At 37.6% G+C, this 12,991-nt stretch overlaps 1 protein-coding gene across 6 annotated transcripts in view; it reads right to left on the minus strand.

The window, feature by feature from the left end:
- OSBPL3 (oxysterol binding protein like 3) overlaps window positions 1–12,991 on the minus strand; it is an 84,082-nt gene that overhangs the window by 33,308 nt on the left and 37,783 nt on the right. For 4 of the 6 annotated variants that reach the window (XM_051610413.1, XM_051610417.1, XM_051610412.1 and 1 more), the window contains 5 exons: window positions 11,625–11,867; window positions 4,530–4,649; window positions 4,266–4,319; window positions 3,931–4,044; window positions 2,982–3,152 (listed from right to left, as the gene is read on the minus strand). In XM_051610413.1, coding sequence (XP_051466373.1) covers window positions 2,982–3,152; window positions 3,931–4,044; window positions 4,266–4,319; window positions 4,530–4,649; window positions 11,625–11,717 — 552 coding nt within the window. In that variant the 5' untranslated portion in view covers window positions 11,718–11,867. The remainder of the gene's footprint in view (window positions 1–2,981; window positions 3,153–3,930; window positions 4,045–4,265; window positions 4,320–4,529; window positions 4,650–11,624; window positions 11,868–12,991) is intronic. The other 2 variants (XM_051610418.1, XM_051610416.1) reach the window with 1 other exon arrangement.

The following is a 12,991-nucleotide window of genomic DNA, read 5'->3' on the forward strand; positions in this document are numbered from 1 at the left end:
GCAAAGTTCTGCATCAATTAAGTCACTTTAATAGAAGCCACAGAAGCCAAGTTGGACATTATGTTCCTTCTCCACGTTCCTCAAAGAAGCCCCTCAAAAAACTTAAATGTAACATGCACATTTTTGTTAAAGCTATTTTTCAGTGAAGAAAACAAAATTCATTAGATGTTATTTAAAGTTTTTACTCAAGGTTGTATGACTTCAGCATGGATTTGGCTTGACAGGCCTTAATACATGTGTGATATACAATTCATCTGGGTAAATACTACCCTTTCAAAATGTCTCATTAACCCTTTTCAAACTTATTTTCAGCCTTTCTGACTATCAGACACATCAAGAGATGCTGGAAATTCTGTGTAAGAGGAAATTGAGCAGTACCATTAAGTAATTTCCAATGGGAAGAAATTTCTACCCATTAGTACTACCAGTTGATTGTGGCCTAGAACAGGGTTTTCTTCTGTAATGTCACTACAAATAATAGCCATTCAAAAGCCTAATTATTTTTAGACCTTGCTAAACTTTTCATCTTTGATAGTATCTATATCAGGAAGTAGCACAAATCACATGCTTTTCAAAATATTATTTAAAACCAGTTTTAAAATGCTTCATCTTAAGCACCAATTCATGACCACTTCGGTGGCTAAGAAAAAAGCTGACTAAGTTGTTTGGCTCTTCTCTAAAGCATACACTTTACAAACTTCATTATCTCTAGCTCAGCTTGTATCAAAACTCAAGTAGTACTAGTTTTAAATCTATCAATAGGAAACATCATCTACATCTTGGTCGGCTGCCATTTTCTCAATTGGTCTTTTAAAATTTACATTATATGCTCCAACCTGAGTTGCAAATTAAAATAAAATGCACTATCCATGTGATGTCATTCAGGACTAGGTCAATTTATATAATCAGTGTGCAATAGCAGTAAGCATCCATAAGCACACTTCTTTTTAAACTATGTAGCTGAGGTATTTTACTGCTACATAAACCTGTATGAGCTTTAGTTATCTATATATGCATGCCCAAGTAACAATCCCAGTACCTTTAAAATCACAAGTAAAATGAATTTAAACGAGCATGTATTGGCATTTTGTGAACAAATCCCACTTAATTATCTCTTCAGAAATCTATCTCATATAACCAAGTTTTCCAGAATTAGTATATAGGAGGGGCACAGGCAGGAGGGAAGAAGGACACAGGCATTACCAAGAAATGGGCAAGAGGGAGTTTATATAACTTCAGTTAGCGTAGGTTGGCTTTAGATCAGCATGACTAAGCTTCAGAATCCAAGCATTCCCCATAAACACACATAGATACATAAATCTACCTCCCAACAACAACAAAAACAGATGTGAAAACTGATCAGGTGCTTCTAAAAGCAAATAAAATTCAATGCAAAGTTCACTCCATACATTTTTCTCCAACTAAGCTAACTGCTGGATTGATATTGACTAATATGAAGCTAGGGATGTGTAAATTGGCAGACTTCCATTTAGCTTCATCAGAGCTAAGGTGATTAACTGCAGCTTAAGAGCTATCCCCTTCTATTTTTCACATGAAAATAAGTAGGGCTTCTTTGCAGTGCAAATCTGGATTAATAAATTTGAAGTGAATTACAGTCTTTCATGCCAAAGAAGACATAGTTTCCTGACAGTGAGCATAGACTTTAGACATGCTGGTCACATGCATTTTTTTTTTTTAATTATGATTATTATTATTATTGAGAACACCAGCACAGAGATACCACGGGATTTGCAATGTTTCACCTTTGCCCTTGATACTCTTCTCCCCCTCTACCTCTGTTGTGTTTGGGAGAAAGACCTAAATGGCCACAAGAGGTCTGGCATTTCCTTGCAGACAGAGCCTCAGAAGAGTGGGCTGTCAGAGCCAAGGAGGTGCTGGCACCTTGGAAAGCATGCAGACAGCTCTTTGCAGAACAGCCCCATTACTGCAGGGTTACTGTTCTTGCAGCTGCCTGCTGGCACAGATCTCCTTCCATTCAGACATCACTAGCAAAAAGCTCTTCAGACACGTTTGTGTTTGGTAGAATTCATAATCAGTTCCAGGATAGTCCTATCAAAGTGGTGAAATGCAGGCACTGGAGAAGAAGCCCACTCAGATCATGTGGCAATACAGCCAGGGGAAAGAAAACCTTAGGAGACACTTCTGGAGCTGACAGAGAGACATTTCAGTTATAGTAAGTGACACAGTATTGCTAAAAAACAATATTCTCAAAAGAGGTCAGGGGTTCTAGACTGAATCAGAAGAGCTTCTTTGGGTGAACCTCAGCCAGTCAACGTGCACACTAGTGAAGGCACAGAGGTTTGTTTTCAGGCATAGAACACAATCACTTTTCCATGCTACTGCATCAAGGCAGTCAGTTAAGGTGTTGGACTGTGCACCTGTCAGGTCATTTATGAAACTCACAGTCACAGACTTTATCTAAAGAGACGTACACTGCTGACTGGACCCATCTGGACCCCATGCCCATCTACAACAATTTCCTTGGATTAGTTTGAATAATTCTTCTACCTCTTGGATAATTCCTATGTACTCCACAGGTATACACAGATTAATTAATGTAAAATAAAAGTTTTTATTAGCTAAAGAACAAATGAAAAAATGCTAAAGGGGAAAAAAAAAATCTAGTAATTCTGTAATCCAGAGTAATATTCACTAGCAAGTATCAGACAAATACTGATTTTTGTCTCAAATATTATGAGGTTTCTAACTCAATATCCAGTTTTAAAAGTCATCATGAAAATGCAATTTACAGCATTAAAACAATGAGACAATATTATAAAACTGAAGAGCATCATAGATAAAACCACTTGGGAGTAAATAATATAATTTTCCTGTTGACATTTTGTATCATAACTTAAACCCCACCAATAAGCTTCCATTATGGTCTTTACTTAATAAACACAAATCAGACCAATTTAAACTCTGATGAAATCTCATTATTTATAAATCATAACTGTTACCTTTCTACTGGGAGTGGAATCAAAGAAACCAGGGGCAGAGTCGGCAGTTGCAGAGACAGGGAAGAAAAGATTATTGACATCATGAGGAAACATGGAGATTTCGTTCTGCCGGTACATCCTGTGATGCCGAAGTTTTGCAACCCATTCATCAAACAGCTCCTGAGATTTCACCTACACAAAATTTCAGGCTTTATAACATCCACATTTAAAATCAATAACAAGGAAACAAAGGTATTTTGTGCTCACTGGCCAACTAGCTTGGCTGAACTTTATTGGAAAAGTATCAGGAATTTTTTTCAAATGATGCTCCTACTAAATCACATACTGTATAAGCTTAAGCGTGACAGAAAATTAATCACATGATAAAGTCAGTTATTATAGTTATGACTTCCAGTGCAGAACCCTATACTTAGCAACCTCCAGATGGAAAAAAAAAACCCACAACAACCAATACAAATAAACAAATACTTGATTTGTCATTTCTTCATTGCCATTTTTAAGGTTTAGTCAAGGTTAAACTAATCACAAATAAAAAACTGATGTTGGCGATATATTTTAATACAACTTATTCCACAAGGATAGATAAATCTACGTATTTGACTTTGGAAAATACTTCCTATAGATAAGACATAGAGCAAGAGGCAACTACTGAGAAGAAAAGTACTCATGCAACAAAGTGCACACCCTTTCTTGAAAAAAAGTGCTGGGTGAAAGGAATGCTGCTTGACGTGCAACATCCTTGAGATTTCTATGTAGAACAGTTACTAACACTGGAACAGCTCAATAAGGCCTCTCAAATTACAAAGTGTAAACTAATCTGCTAATACTAAAAAATAAATTATTAGTGTAACTAACAATCCTCCTAGTACTAAAAAAAATTAGGGTATCCACCATACACAGCTAATGTTGTTATTTTGGGAGTGAGAATACAAGAATCTTGAAGACCTACCTTCAGGTGGTATATCTGCTCTTCTGTGTCCAAATCTATACATTTTGTTGATTTCTTTACAGACATGACAGAAAGTCCAACATCAATACAGCCATGAAGCTTCCCTCTCTCTATCTGCAAAAAAGAAAAAGAAAAAAACCACAATAACTCAAGAATAAAGCAAAAAAATAGATGAATAGTGCTGAAACCACTATTTTCCCCTCTTAAACCTACTGTTCAGAACTGCTGAAATTTTATTTCCCATTGCCAAAAATATGTAATTATTGTGTTTTTTTTTTTTATATAAAATAGTGTTAGTATCTCATAAAGGCCTTGAAGGGTTTCAGATCACTTACATCAGCTTGGCATTTAGCATACTTCAAAATCCCTCTGTCCAAAAAGAAGTATCTCTGTAATCAGAAAGTCAGAGTTAAAAACCAAACAACCAAACAAAAACAACACCCATAAAACCCCTCAAACAAACAAAACCACACTACAACCCCTCCCCATATTTCTTTGGAGAACACTCTCTGCTCTTAAGTCACCTTTTGCCACAAAACCACACCAAGCATGTCCCATTCACATGGTATCAGTCTTTCAGATACACATTCTTTTCCTACCTTGTGCCAGCCCTTCAAAGGCCATTTCCTCTTTTTCAGCAAGCAGCCCTCCTGCTTTTGTGGCTCCTGGGTACAATTCATCGCTCCCCGGAGTCCTTCTACAATTTCCCAGCTGTCCTGCTTAAACAGAAAATCCAGATCTAAATCTTCTTTCTTCCAAAGAACAGCATTTTTGAGAGATTCAAGTGGATAAAAGGCTTTAAGTAAAACAAGTTGAAATCTAACCCTAGATCCATCTTTACACTTTGTTATGTATCTCCCAAGAGATAAGATTTTTTTTATTTTCATAGAGACAATACTAACTAAACTACAAACTAAACTACTTTTATGACAATATCTTTCATTGAATGTATGTGCTTAGCAGAATTTTATATGTATTTTATATGTATCTTTTTCTATACATAAATACACACAGTCAAAATGCAGCATTAAAAATCTTCTGCCATCACAAGCAGAAACGTTTCATGCTAAAAGGATGTTTTGTAGGTTATGAAGCAGAAATAAAAGACACTGCAAATGAAGACCATTCCTACAACATTCTTTTTCCCATATTGAGTAACTCAAGATTTTGTTTGATATGAACTGCATCATCTTAAAGTAAAAGAAATAAAACAAAATAAAATAAATAAAATAAACTTTAAAAGCCAGGGAAGTAACTCAAGTACTATGAGGAACATTACAAAAAGAGAGAGTACAAGAAAAATAAAAACCACTCTTCATTCAGATCACCTCTAATTAAAAGAAGATCTCTCTTTTTTGCTGTTAGAATCTCTTTAAATTAAAGACCCTGAAACAACATAACAGAGAAGAGACTAAATCTCATAGTATTTTTACAGTTCTTATTTATGGAACACTGGCTAATGACAATGTAACATGAGTTTCAACACTTCTATCAGAGATCTAATGAATTAATTATTGCCAGCTACCATAGGAGTTGACCGATCTAGAATTATGAACAGTTGACAGAAAATGGCACGTGCTATTACCATCCCCATATATTTGAAAAATACTAAGAACACTTTAATGTACAGAATATAATGACAAAAAAAAGCAGCCTAGTGTGAAACATTTTGGGGGAAACAGAACTACATCAGGTAGGCAGGTACTTGTGGTCCTCCTTGCAAGATTCACAGGGCAGTATTCTCAAAAAGGCCTTGGCTGACTGAAAAAAAACTTCAAACCAAAAACGAAACAAAAATCTGCAAGAGTGCTAATTGTGCTGTATTGGGTTTGCGTGGCAGGGTTTGGGTAGCAGGGGAGCTACAGGGGTGGCTTCTGTGAGAAGCTGCTAGAAGCTTCTCCCTGCCTGACTGAGCCAATGCCAGCTGGCTCCAAGACAGACCCACCACAGGCCAAGACAGAGCCCAACAGTGATGGTGGCAGCACCTCTGGAACAAGATATTTAAGAAAATGAGGAAAGAACTGTGCAACAACTGTAGCCAGAGAGAGAAATGAGAATATGTGAGACAAATAACTTTGCAGACACCGAGGTCAATGAAGAAGGAGAGGGAGGAGGTGCTCCAGATGCCAGAGCAGAGATTCCCCTGCAGCCATGGTGAGGAAGGCTATCCTCTTCCAGCCCACGGAGGTTAGTGGTGGAGCAGATATCCACTTGCAGTCCATGAAGGACCCCATGCTGGAGCAGGCGGATGCCTGAAAAAGGCTGTGACCCTGTGGGAAGCCTGCACTGGAGCAGGCTCCTGGAAGGACCTGTGGACATGTGGAGAGAGGGACACACCCTGGAGCAGGTTTGCTGGCAGGACATGGGGGAGCCATGCTGGATGTATGCATGGTACAAGACTGCAGTGACAGCATCTGATCCTCTTCCACATACATCTGTCCAGAAGAGTCCAACCTTTCCCACCTGAATCCTCGAACTCCCACATTTTTCAAAATGCTGCTGCTGCAATTTGATTTGGATCTGTTCACTCTTGACCCAAACTCTGCAGGATCTTGATCAGTATTTTCTTCTGCAAGAGATCTGACATCTCATTTAATGAGGAAAAAGCATCAGTTGGCTATTGCTGGGAGCAGCTGCAGAAGGGGAAGAAAACTGCTTACTCTCTAAAATGAAGGAAAATTAATCAAGATCGTCAGTTATCATCTGTTCTCATCTGTCTGAAAGCAAAGGATCAAACTGGAGATACAAGATTTCCTGAAAGCTATGGTAGCATTCAGACTGTGATCCGTTTTGCTGATACCACAACAGGGAACTGAAAGAGATACCCCAAAACACAGCACTAAATTAAAAACAAACAAACAAAAAACAGCAAAATAACAACAAAAAAAACCCAAAACAACCCAAATAAATAAAAAAACAAGCAACAAACCCAACCAGACCCCCAAAAAACTCCCCAAAACTTCTAACTGAATGGCATTAGCAATTCTAGCATAAGTCTGATGTCCAGATTGGTAGTGTCTTAAGGTTATGACACTACCAAAGGTTTTGTATTATTATGGGCCAATATCTGCACTAAATGATCAATACTGCATTTTCTTCCTAGGCAGACATTTCTCTTGAGACTGAGGAAGGAACATACTCTTTACTTTTCTTAGCTCCAGAGGTGCTCATTTCATATGAACACTGAAAATTCACCCTGCAGTTGCTACTTGGCTTATACCTGCTCTGTGACTGAGAAAAAAAAGAACATACACTTTGGTCTTCAGAAATAAGTCTGTCATTAGGCAACTGTAGTAATTTTCTTTATTTAACAAATTAAAACCTTCCTCATTTTCTGCAGCATCTGTACCATAGAGCTCCTCAAGGTGAATTATTTCAGGAGCAGGAATGAAGCAATACATTCCAATGGCTTTCAGAACAATGCTTGCACTTGCGGCTCCCTGAATGAAACAGATGACAGTGCCAGACTTTCTTCCCATATAAAATGCAGTCAGTTGTACCAAATACTTAAAGCACCCAAAATAGAAACCTGCTTTGTGGAGGATAAGGGTTGGCATCAGCTGCAACTAAAGCATTTGTTACGGTTCATAAAGTTGGCGGAAATTATTTCATTCGCTTTTTCAGAGCATGAGGGTTTTTAACATAAAGCTGACATAAAGCTTTTCTCTACTGAATCTATTTTTTAAGTTAGTTAACATACTAAACTTAAAAATAACTACCACAATACATCTTCCTTTGATTACAGGTCAATTTAAATGTAAAGAACATCAACACCATTTTTCCTTCCTCACAAAACACAGTCTGAGTTGTGGCTTTGTGGAAGAGATCCCTTTCCATGACTGAAGGAGAGGGACAGAGAGAAATGCAGAGAAGTGGCATATGGCAGTAGCCTGCCTGGGGCTTCAAGGTGAAGGTGAACCTAATGTCTTTGGTTCACACTTCAGATGTGTTCTATGTGGCAGAAAAAGAGCACAAAGTTTAGCAAAGGAAGGAGTAGGTCTCTCCAAGTCCTGCAGCCCTGCTTAAGACAACTCTTTTTTTTGGCACAGTAGCCCATCCTCTATATCACAGGAGTCTACTTTTGGTCTACATCTCGACAGGGATCAACTTGAGTGGGCACCGCAGCCTCAGACTACAAGGAGTCTGTATCCTGATCTCAGGTAGCTTATTATGTGGTGCTAGTGTGTGCCTTCAACAGAGCCTGTGCCTAGGAAATTAGAGAGACTCAAAACTCAGATCCCACTATTTTTGAGGGAAAAACAAATTCAGTATTCAGGTCCCCTCTCCTGTGCATTTCAGAGTTTCTTTCTACTTAATCAGATTTAAAGAACTGCTGCGTCAGATCAGCAGCACAGATAAAAGCACCTGTCAGGCTGATCTGTCATTAACCTGCAAGCAACAAGCCTAGCTCTGAAGGTCCTTGTGAGAGGCACAAGTGTTTGAAGGAAGAATAAGAAGCCCTTCATGGAGCTGGAAGGTGAAGGAAACTATCAAAATCATAGCACTTCCCTGTAACAGAATGATGTTGTACTCTTCTACTAGGGCTTTGCAAAGAAAAAAAAAATCAAACCAAAACACAACACCAAAACCCAAGAAAAATCTGCAGTACTTCTTAAACTAGGGGATTTTAACAGACTTCTAGAAATTTACATTGCTGCTGTTTTCTTAAGGGAACATCTAAAGTGCTGTCATTCAAACTAACATGCAGATGAAAAGGGCAAAACAGTTAAGTCTCAGACAGTGGCATCACTCATCCCCAGTCTTGTGAGCCCTGAGTAGGTGGATATTAATAGGGATTGACAGTGAAGCTCCAATTTACCAATACAAGAAGCGGAGTGAGAAAAGAAGGAATTAATGATACAAACAAAACTACTTGATCATGTGTGACAAGAAATCCTCTGTGGGAAGCGGAGAGCAAAGAGACAAGACACTCAAAGAGACAAAATCTCAACATCCCCACTGCTCAGACAACTTGGATTTTATAACATGTACTATACAGTTTATACCAGTAAAGAGAGAGCCTATCTAGCAAGGTAAAGATCTTTATAATCTGTAAGACCGGATCCTTCTGGGGAGCAGGAAAAGGTAGGAAGATACCCGTTTCTCACCCAAAGCACGGCTGTGTCCAGATGAGTAAGTCTTGCTGACTGTTGGACCTAAAGGTCCTGCTTTCCACATGCAGCACAGAAGAGTATATGTAACAAAAAACATTCACTGAAACATGCTACTATCACAAAACATAATTAAAAAATAAATTAAAGAAACATAAGGGAAAATTACCCACAAAAGTAATTTTCAAGTAAATATCCAGAGAATACACTGCACAGGATAGTTAAATATTTGTTTTCCCCAGCAAAACATATAACTGTTTTGTTCTGTAACCTGCAAGACAACTTCAGAGTGAAAAGATAGTCACGTGAAAAACACCAAAACCACCAGTGATTTAAGGAAGGAGCAACAATACACAGCCGTGCACGTAAACACTGACAATGCTGAAAGAAACCATAATTTAAAATAGTTTTTTCTTCCTAAATTTTGCTAGTTTGAAGGGATACCTCTAGGTCACTTCAGCAGATGCAAAGTTATAGGACAAGCCAGAAAATTATTTCACTTGGTAAAGAAGGAAACAGAGAAAGTATTAAAGTATTCCTTATAAAGATTAGAAGTCCCTATTAAAAAGTAAAAATATCAGAAAGACCAGTGGAACCTTAAAAAGCACATGCAATTTCTGAAACAATGTAGGAAACTACATAGGAACAACTATATAGGAAAATCAAGCAAGGAAAGCTTTTAGCCCTGCTTAGTGATCATTACTCAGCATGTAACAAGTCACACAAACTCCCCAACTTTTGTGGGCTTGCCCTCTATCATTACCACCCCCTGAAAATATGGACCCATCAGTCAACACTTGTAGCTTTCCTAGATGCAGAACTATATCATTACTTACTTGGTATTGCAATAACTGACCATGAAAAGATTCATCCTGAAATATCTATAAAAATTGTGTTACTTATCACAATGTCCTATATTATTACAAGGAAATATGAACTCTGTCACCCTTCCAAATACATTGAGTAATCTACTTTATATCTTGGCCTTATTGCTTGGCCTAATAGGTGTACAAGGCAATTTATCATCTGCCTGACTACAACGAATGAGCATGGACACACCAGGAAAACAAACAAAACACCAAGCTGCATCTCACACCTTGGTCAGATACACCTTGCATTTTTGTATGAGGATCAAGGACTAAAAAACTGGGAATTGACAAGATAACATTAAACCTTACTGAATTTTTCCTTTGCTCCACAGAGGGCAGGTGATGGACAAAAAATGGATCAGAAACGAGACCCACTAATAATAGTATCAAACCCCTGAGACAACCAATGGATTTGATCATGTTAAATGGCAATAAGCAAGGTTCTTGCAGAAATTGCTTCTGTATAAGTATGGTTGCTTATACTGGCTGTGTAACACACCAGTGGATTTAGTCATGGTCATGTAAATCTCATTATTTAAATATTACATGGTAACACTTGATAGACGTGAACTGTTGAAATCGACAATACCAAATGTTTTAAATTACACTTTTTAAAGATAATCTCACACCGAGGATATAAAAAATAATGTTGCAGGAAAACAAAAAAGGCATGTTGAAAGCAGGGATTTATTTGCTCGGTATACTAGAAATGCATAGCATTTTCTACAAGCACAGCACTTTAATAGGCTTAAATTGTTGAGATATTTGCCTTGCCAATTCTATGTACAGGGCCAGAAGTCTCAGAAACGCAGGTGTTAATTCAAAACACAGCTGAGGTCTCCAAAGCTTTTGGGGGATTGGGATGCTCCAATTAAAATTTCAACCTGAGGCAGCTTCAAGAGGTTCACTAAGTCAGCATCTGTGCAAATAAAAGCTTATGTTACGCATACTGCTCATGATTTTGCAAGCATGGATCTTGTATTTAAGCTTAATTCTCAGTGTGGCTGAAGGTCAATGTTTCTTGCCCACAAACAAAAGCTGTCTTCAGCAGCCTTGCTTGTCAGGTGCAAACACTCATAGGTACATCTTCTAAAAGTGTAAGGTTTAATCAATAATGGCATCTCTGCAGAAAACAAAGCACCCTTTGCATTAGGTATCCAGACACATCATGTTACACAAATTCTTATTTTCTTAACTATGCTTCTACACCAAGAAGCACCATACACAGGCATTCCCAGGCACTTTTTCATTGTCAGTAAGACCCTATGGCAAGTTTTGGAAAAAATGCATTCACTTTCGCACATGTATGCACATATTCCCTGGAAATTTGAAATAATCAGAGCAGTTACACAATATTCTGCCACAAAAGTAGTATCTCACAGGGAAGATTTGGAATTTCAGGATCAAACCAATCAATATTTCACTATAAAGAAACCAACCATACATACAACGTGATAAAAATTCAAAGGCACCGTTAGCATTTCAGTTTCGTAACTGCCTGCTATTTGGTAATGTGTTTTACTGCATTTGACTCTAAACAAGATGCTGCCACCAAAAAACCCACAACAAAACAGATTAAGGAAAACAGGGAAGTGATGAAATAAAACAAACCAGTGACAGAAAACAGAGTTTAAGAGATTCACTGATATTCAAGAGCAAAAGTAACAGCCAATCTTAGCAATGCCTCCAGTTTGGTTGAAAAAGTTTGTATTACCTGTCGACTTCCCTGCTTGGAGGAGCAGCTGCTAGTACTTCTTGAAGGAGACAACATTTTCTGGGATACACCAAAGCTTTTTTCTTCACTCATGATCTAATACCGTTTGTTTCGCATAAGCTTACTTATAACACTATTACAAAGTAATGTAGAAAATGTGTTGGAAGACTCCTATGAGAAGTGCAGAACTCATCCTTCACCCAAATGCAGTCCAGTAGCATGATCTACATCCCATGGAAATTCCTAAAATGGAAAATAAAAAAAACAACACCCACTTATCACATGCCATCTCTTACTGTCATCTTGCAACATGAATCATGAAATCGTAACAAAGCCTTTGGTAATAGAAGCTGACTGCTTTACTGCACACTGTTAGAAATGCATTCAACAATTTCTTTAAGATAAATTTTCAAGCCTTTAACAGGAACAATACAAATTTTGGATCCTAAATGCATGACCTAATTGTCACTATTTATTCAGAGCACAGAGTACGGTATCTTCTTAAAGGCCAAAATTAATAATAATAAGAAAGATGAATAAAGACCCGCACAGCATATTATAAGTATTTCTATAAAAAGAACCAAAACACTCTCAAAATGAGAAAAAAAATCTGATTAAATGTCTCACAAAAGGGAAGGTGATTAACCCCCCCAATTTTTTTATTTTTTTTTCCTAGTTCCTTAATAATTAAACAAGTAATCATAGCTTCAGGTTGTAAGGGAAAAAACAACAACAAAAAAACCCATCTCTGTATAAACAGCAATACATTAAAGTAGTGAGCATGCAAACTTTGCTGCATAGAGCTGTGCATGACCACTCTTACCTGGAATAAGAAAGTTGTAACAAATACCACATCAGTTTTCCCAGTCAGTGACTGGAAGGATAATTAACAGTCTGTTTAATAACAGTGGTGTTTGCAGCATTTGCAAATAAAAGCCACATCAGAAACTCCCAATAACAGATTTCCAGTGTGGGCAAGAGTTGTCATGGTAACTGCATACTTTTAAAAAAACAAACAGAGAATATAACAAAAGGGTGATGCTTTCCAAAACTTGGGGTGGTGGAGCTTTATGAATTGTGTATCACTTCAGATTTTATTGTTTTGGATAAGGAATTTGCACATTAGGAAAAGTGCAATAACCACCACTGTGAGAAGAATGTAAGGAAGTTTGCACAAAGTGAAGAGAAATGTCATTGCCAAAACAGGGAGGCACTAGTTTATATTCCCCTTGCTTGCTCTGCCAGAACACTCCTGAACTGGGCTCATTGGTTATTAAAGTTTGCCGTTCATTTTTTCTTCAAGAGGCTTAAAAACCTATTCTGAGAGAAGCAGCATTTTAAGATCTCTAGTAAAACATTCTGTGTAT

The sequence above is a fragment of the Apus apus genome, chromosome 2 (genome assembly GCF_020740795.1).
Source record: "Apus apus isolate bApuApu2 chromosome 2, bApuApu2.pri.cur, whole genome shotgun sequence".
NCBI lineage: Eukaryota > Metazoa > Chordata > Aves > Apodiformes > Apodidae > Apus > Apus apus.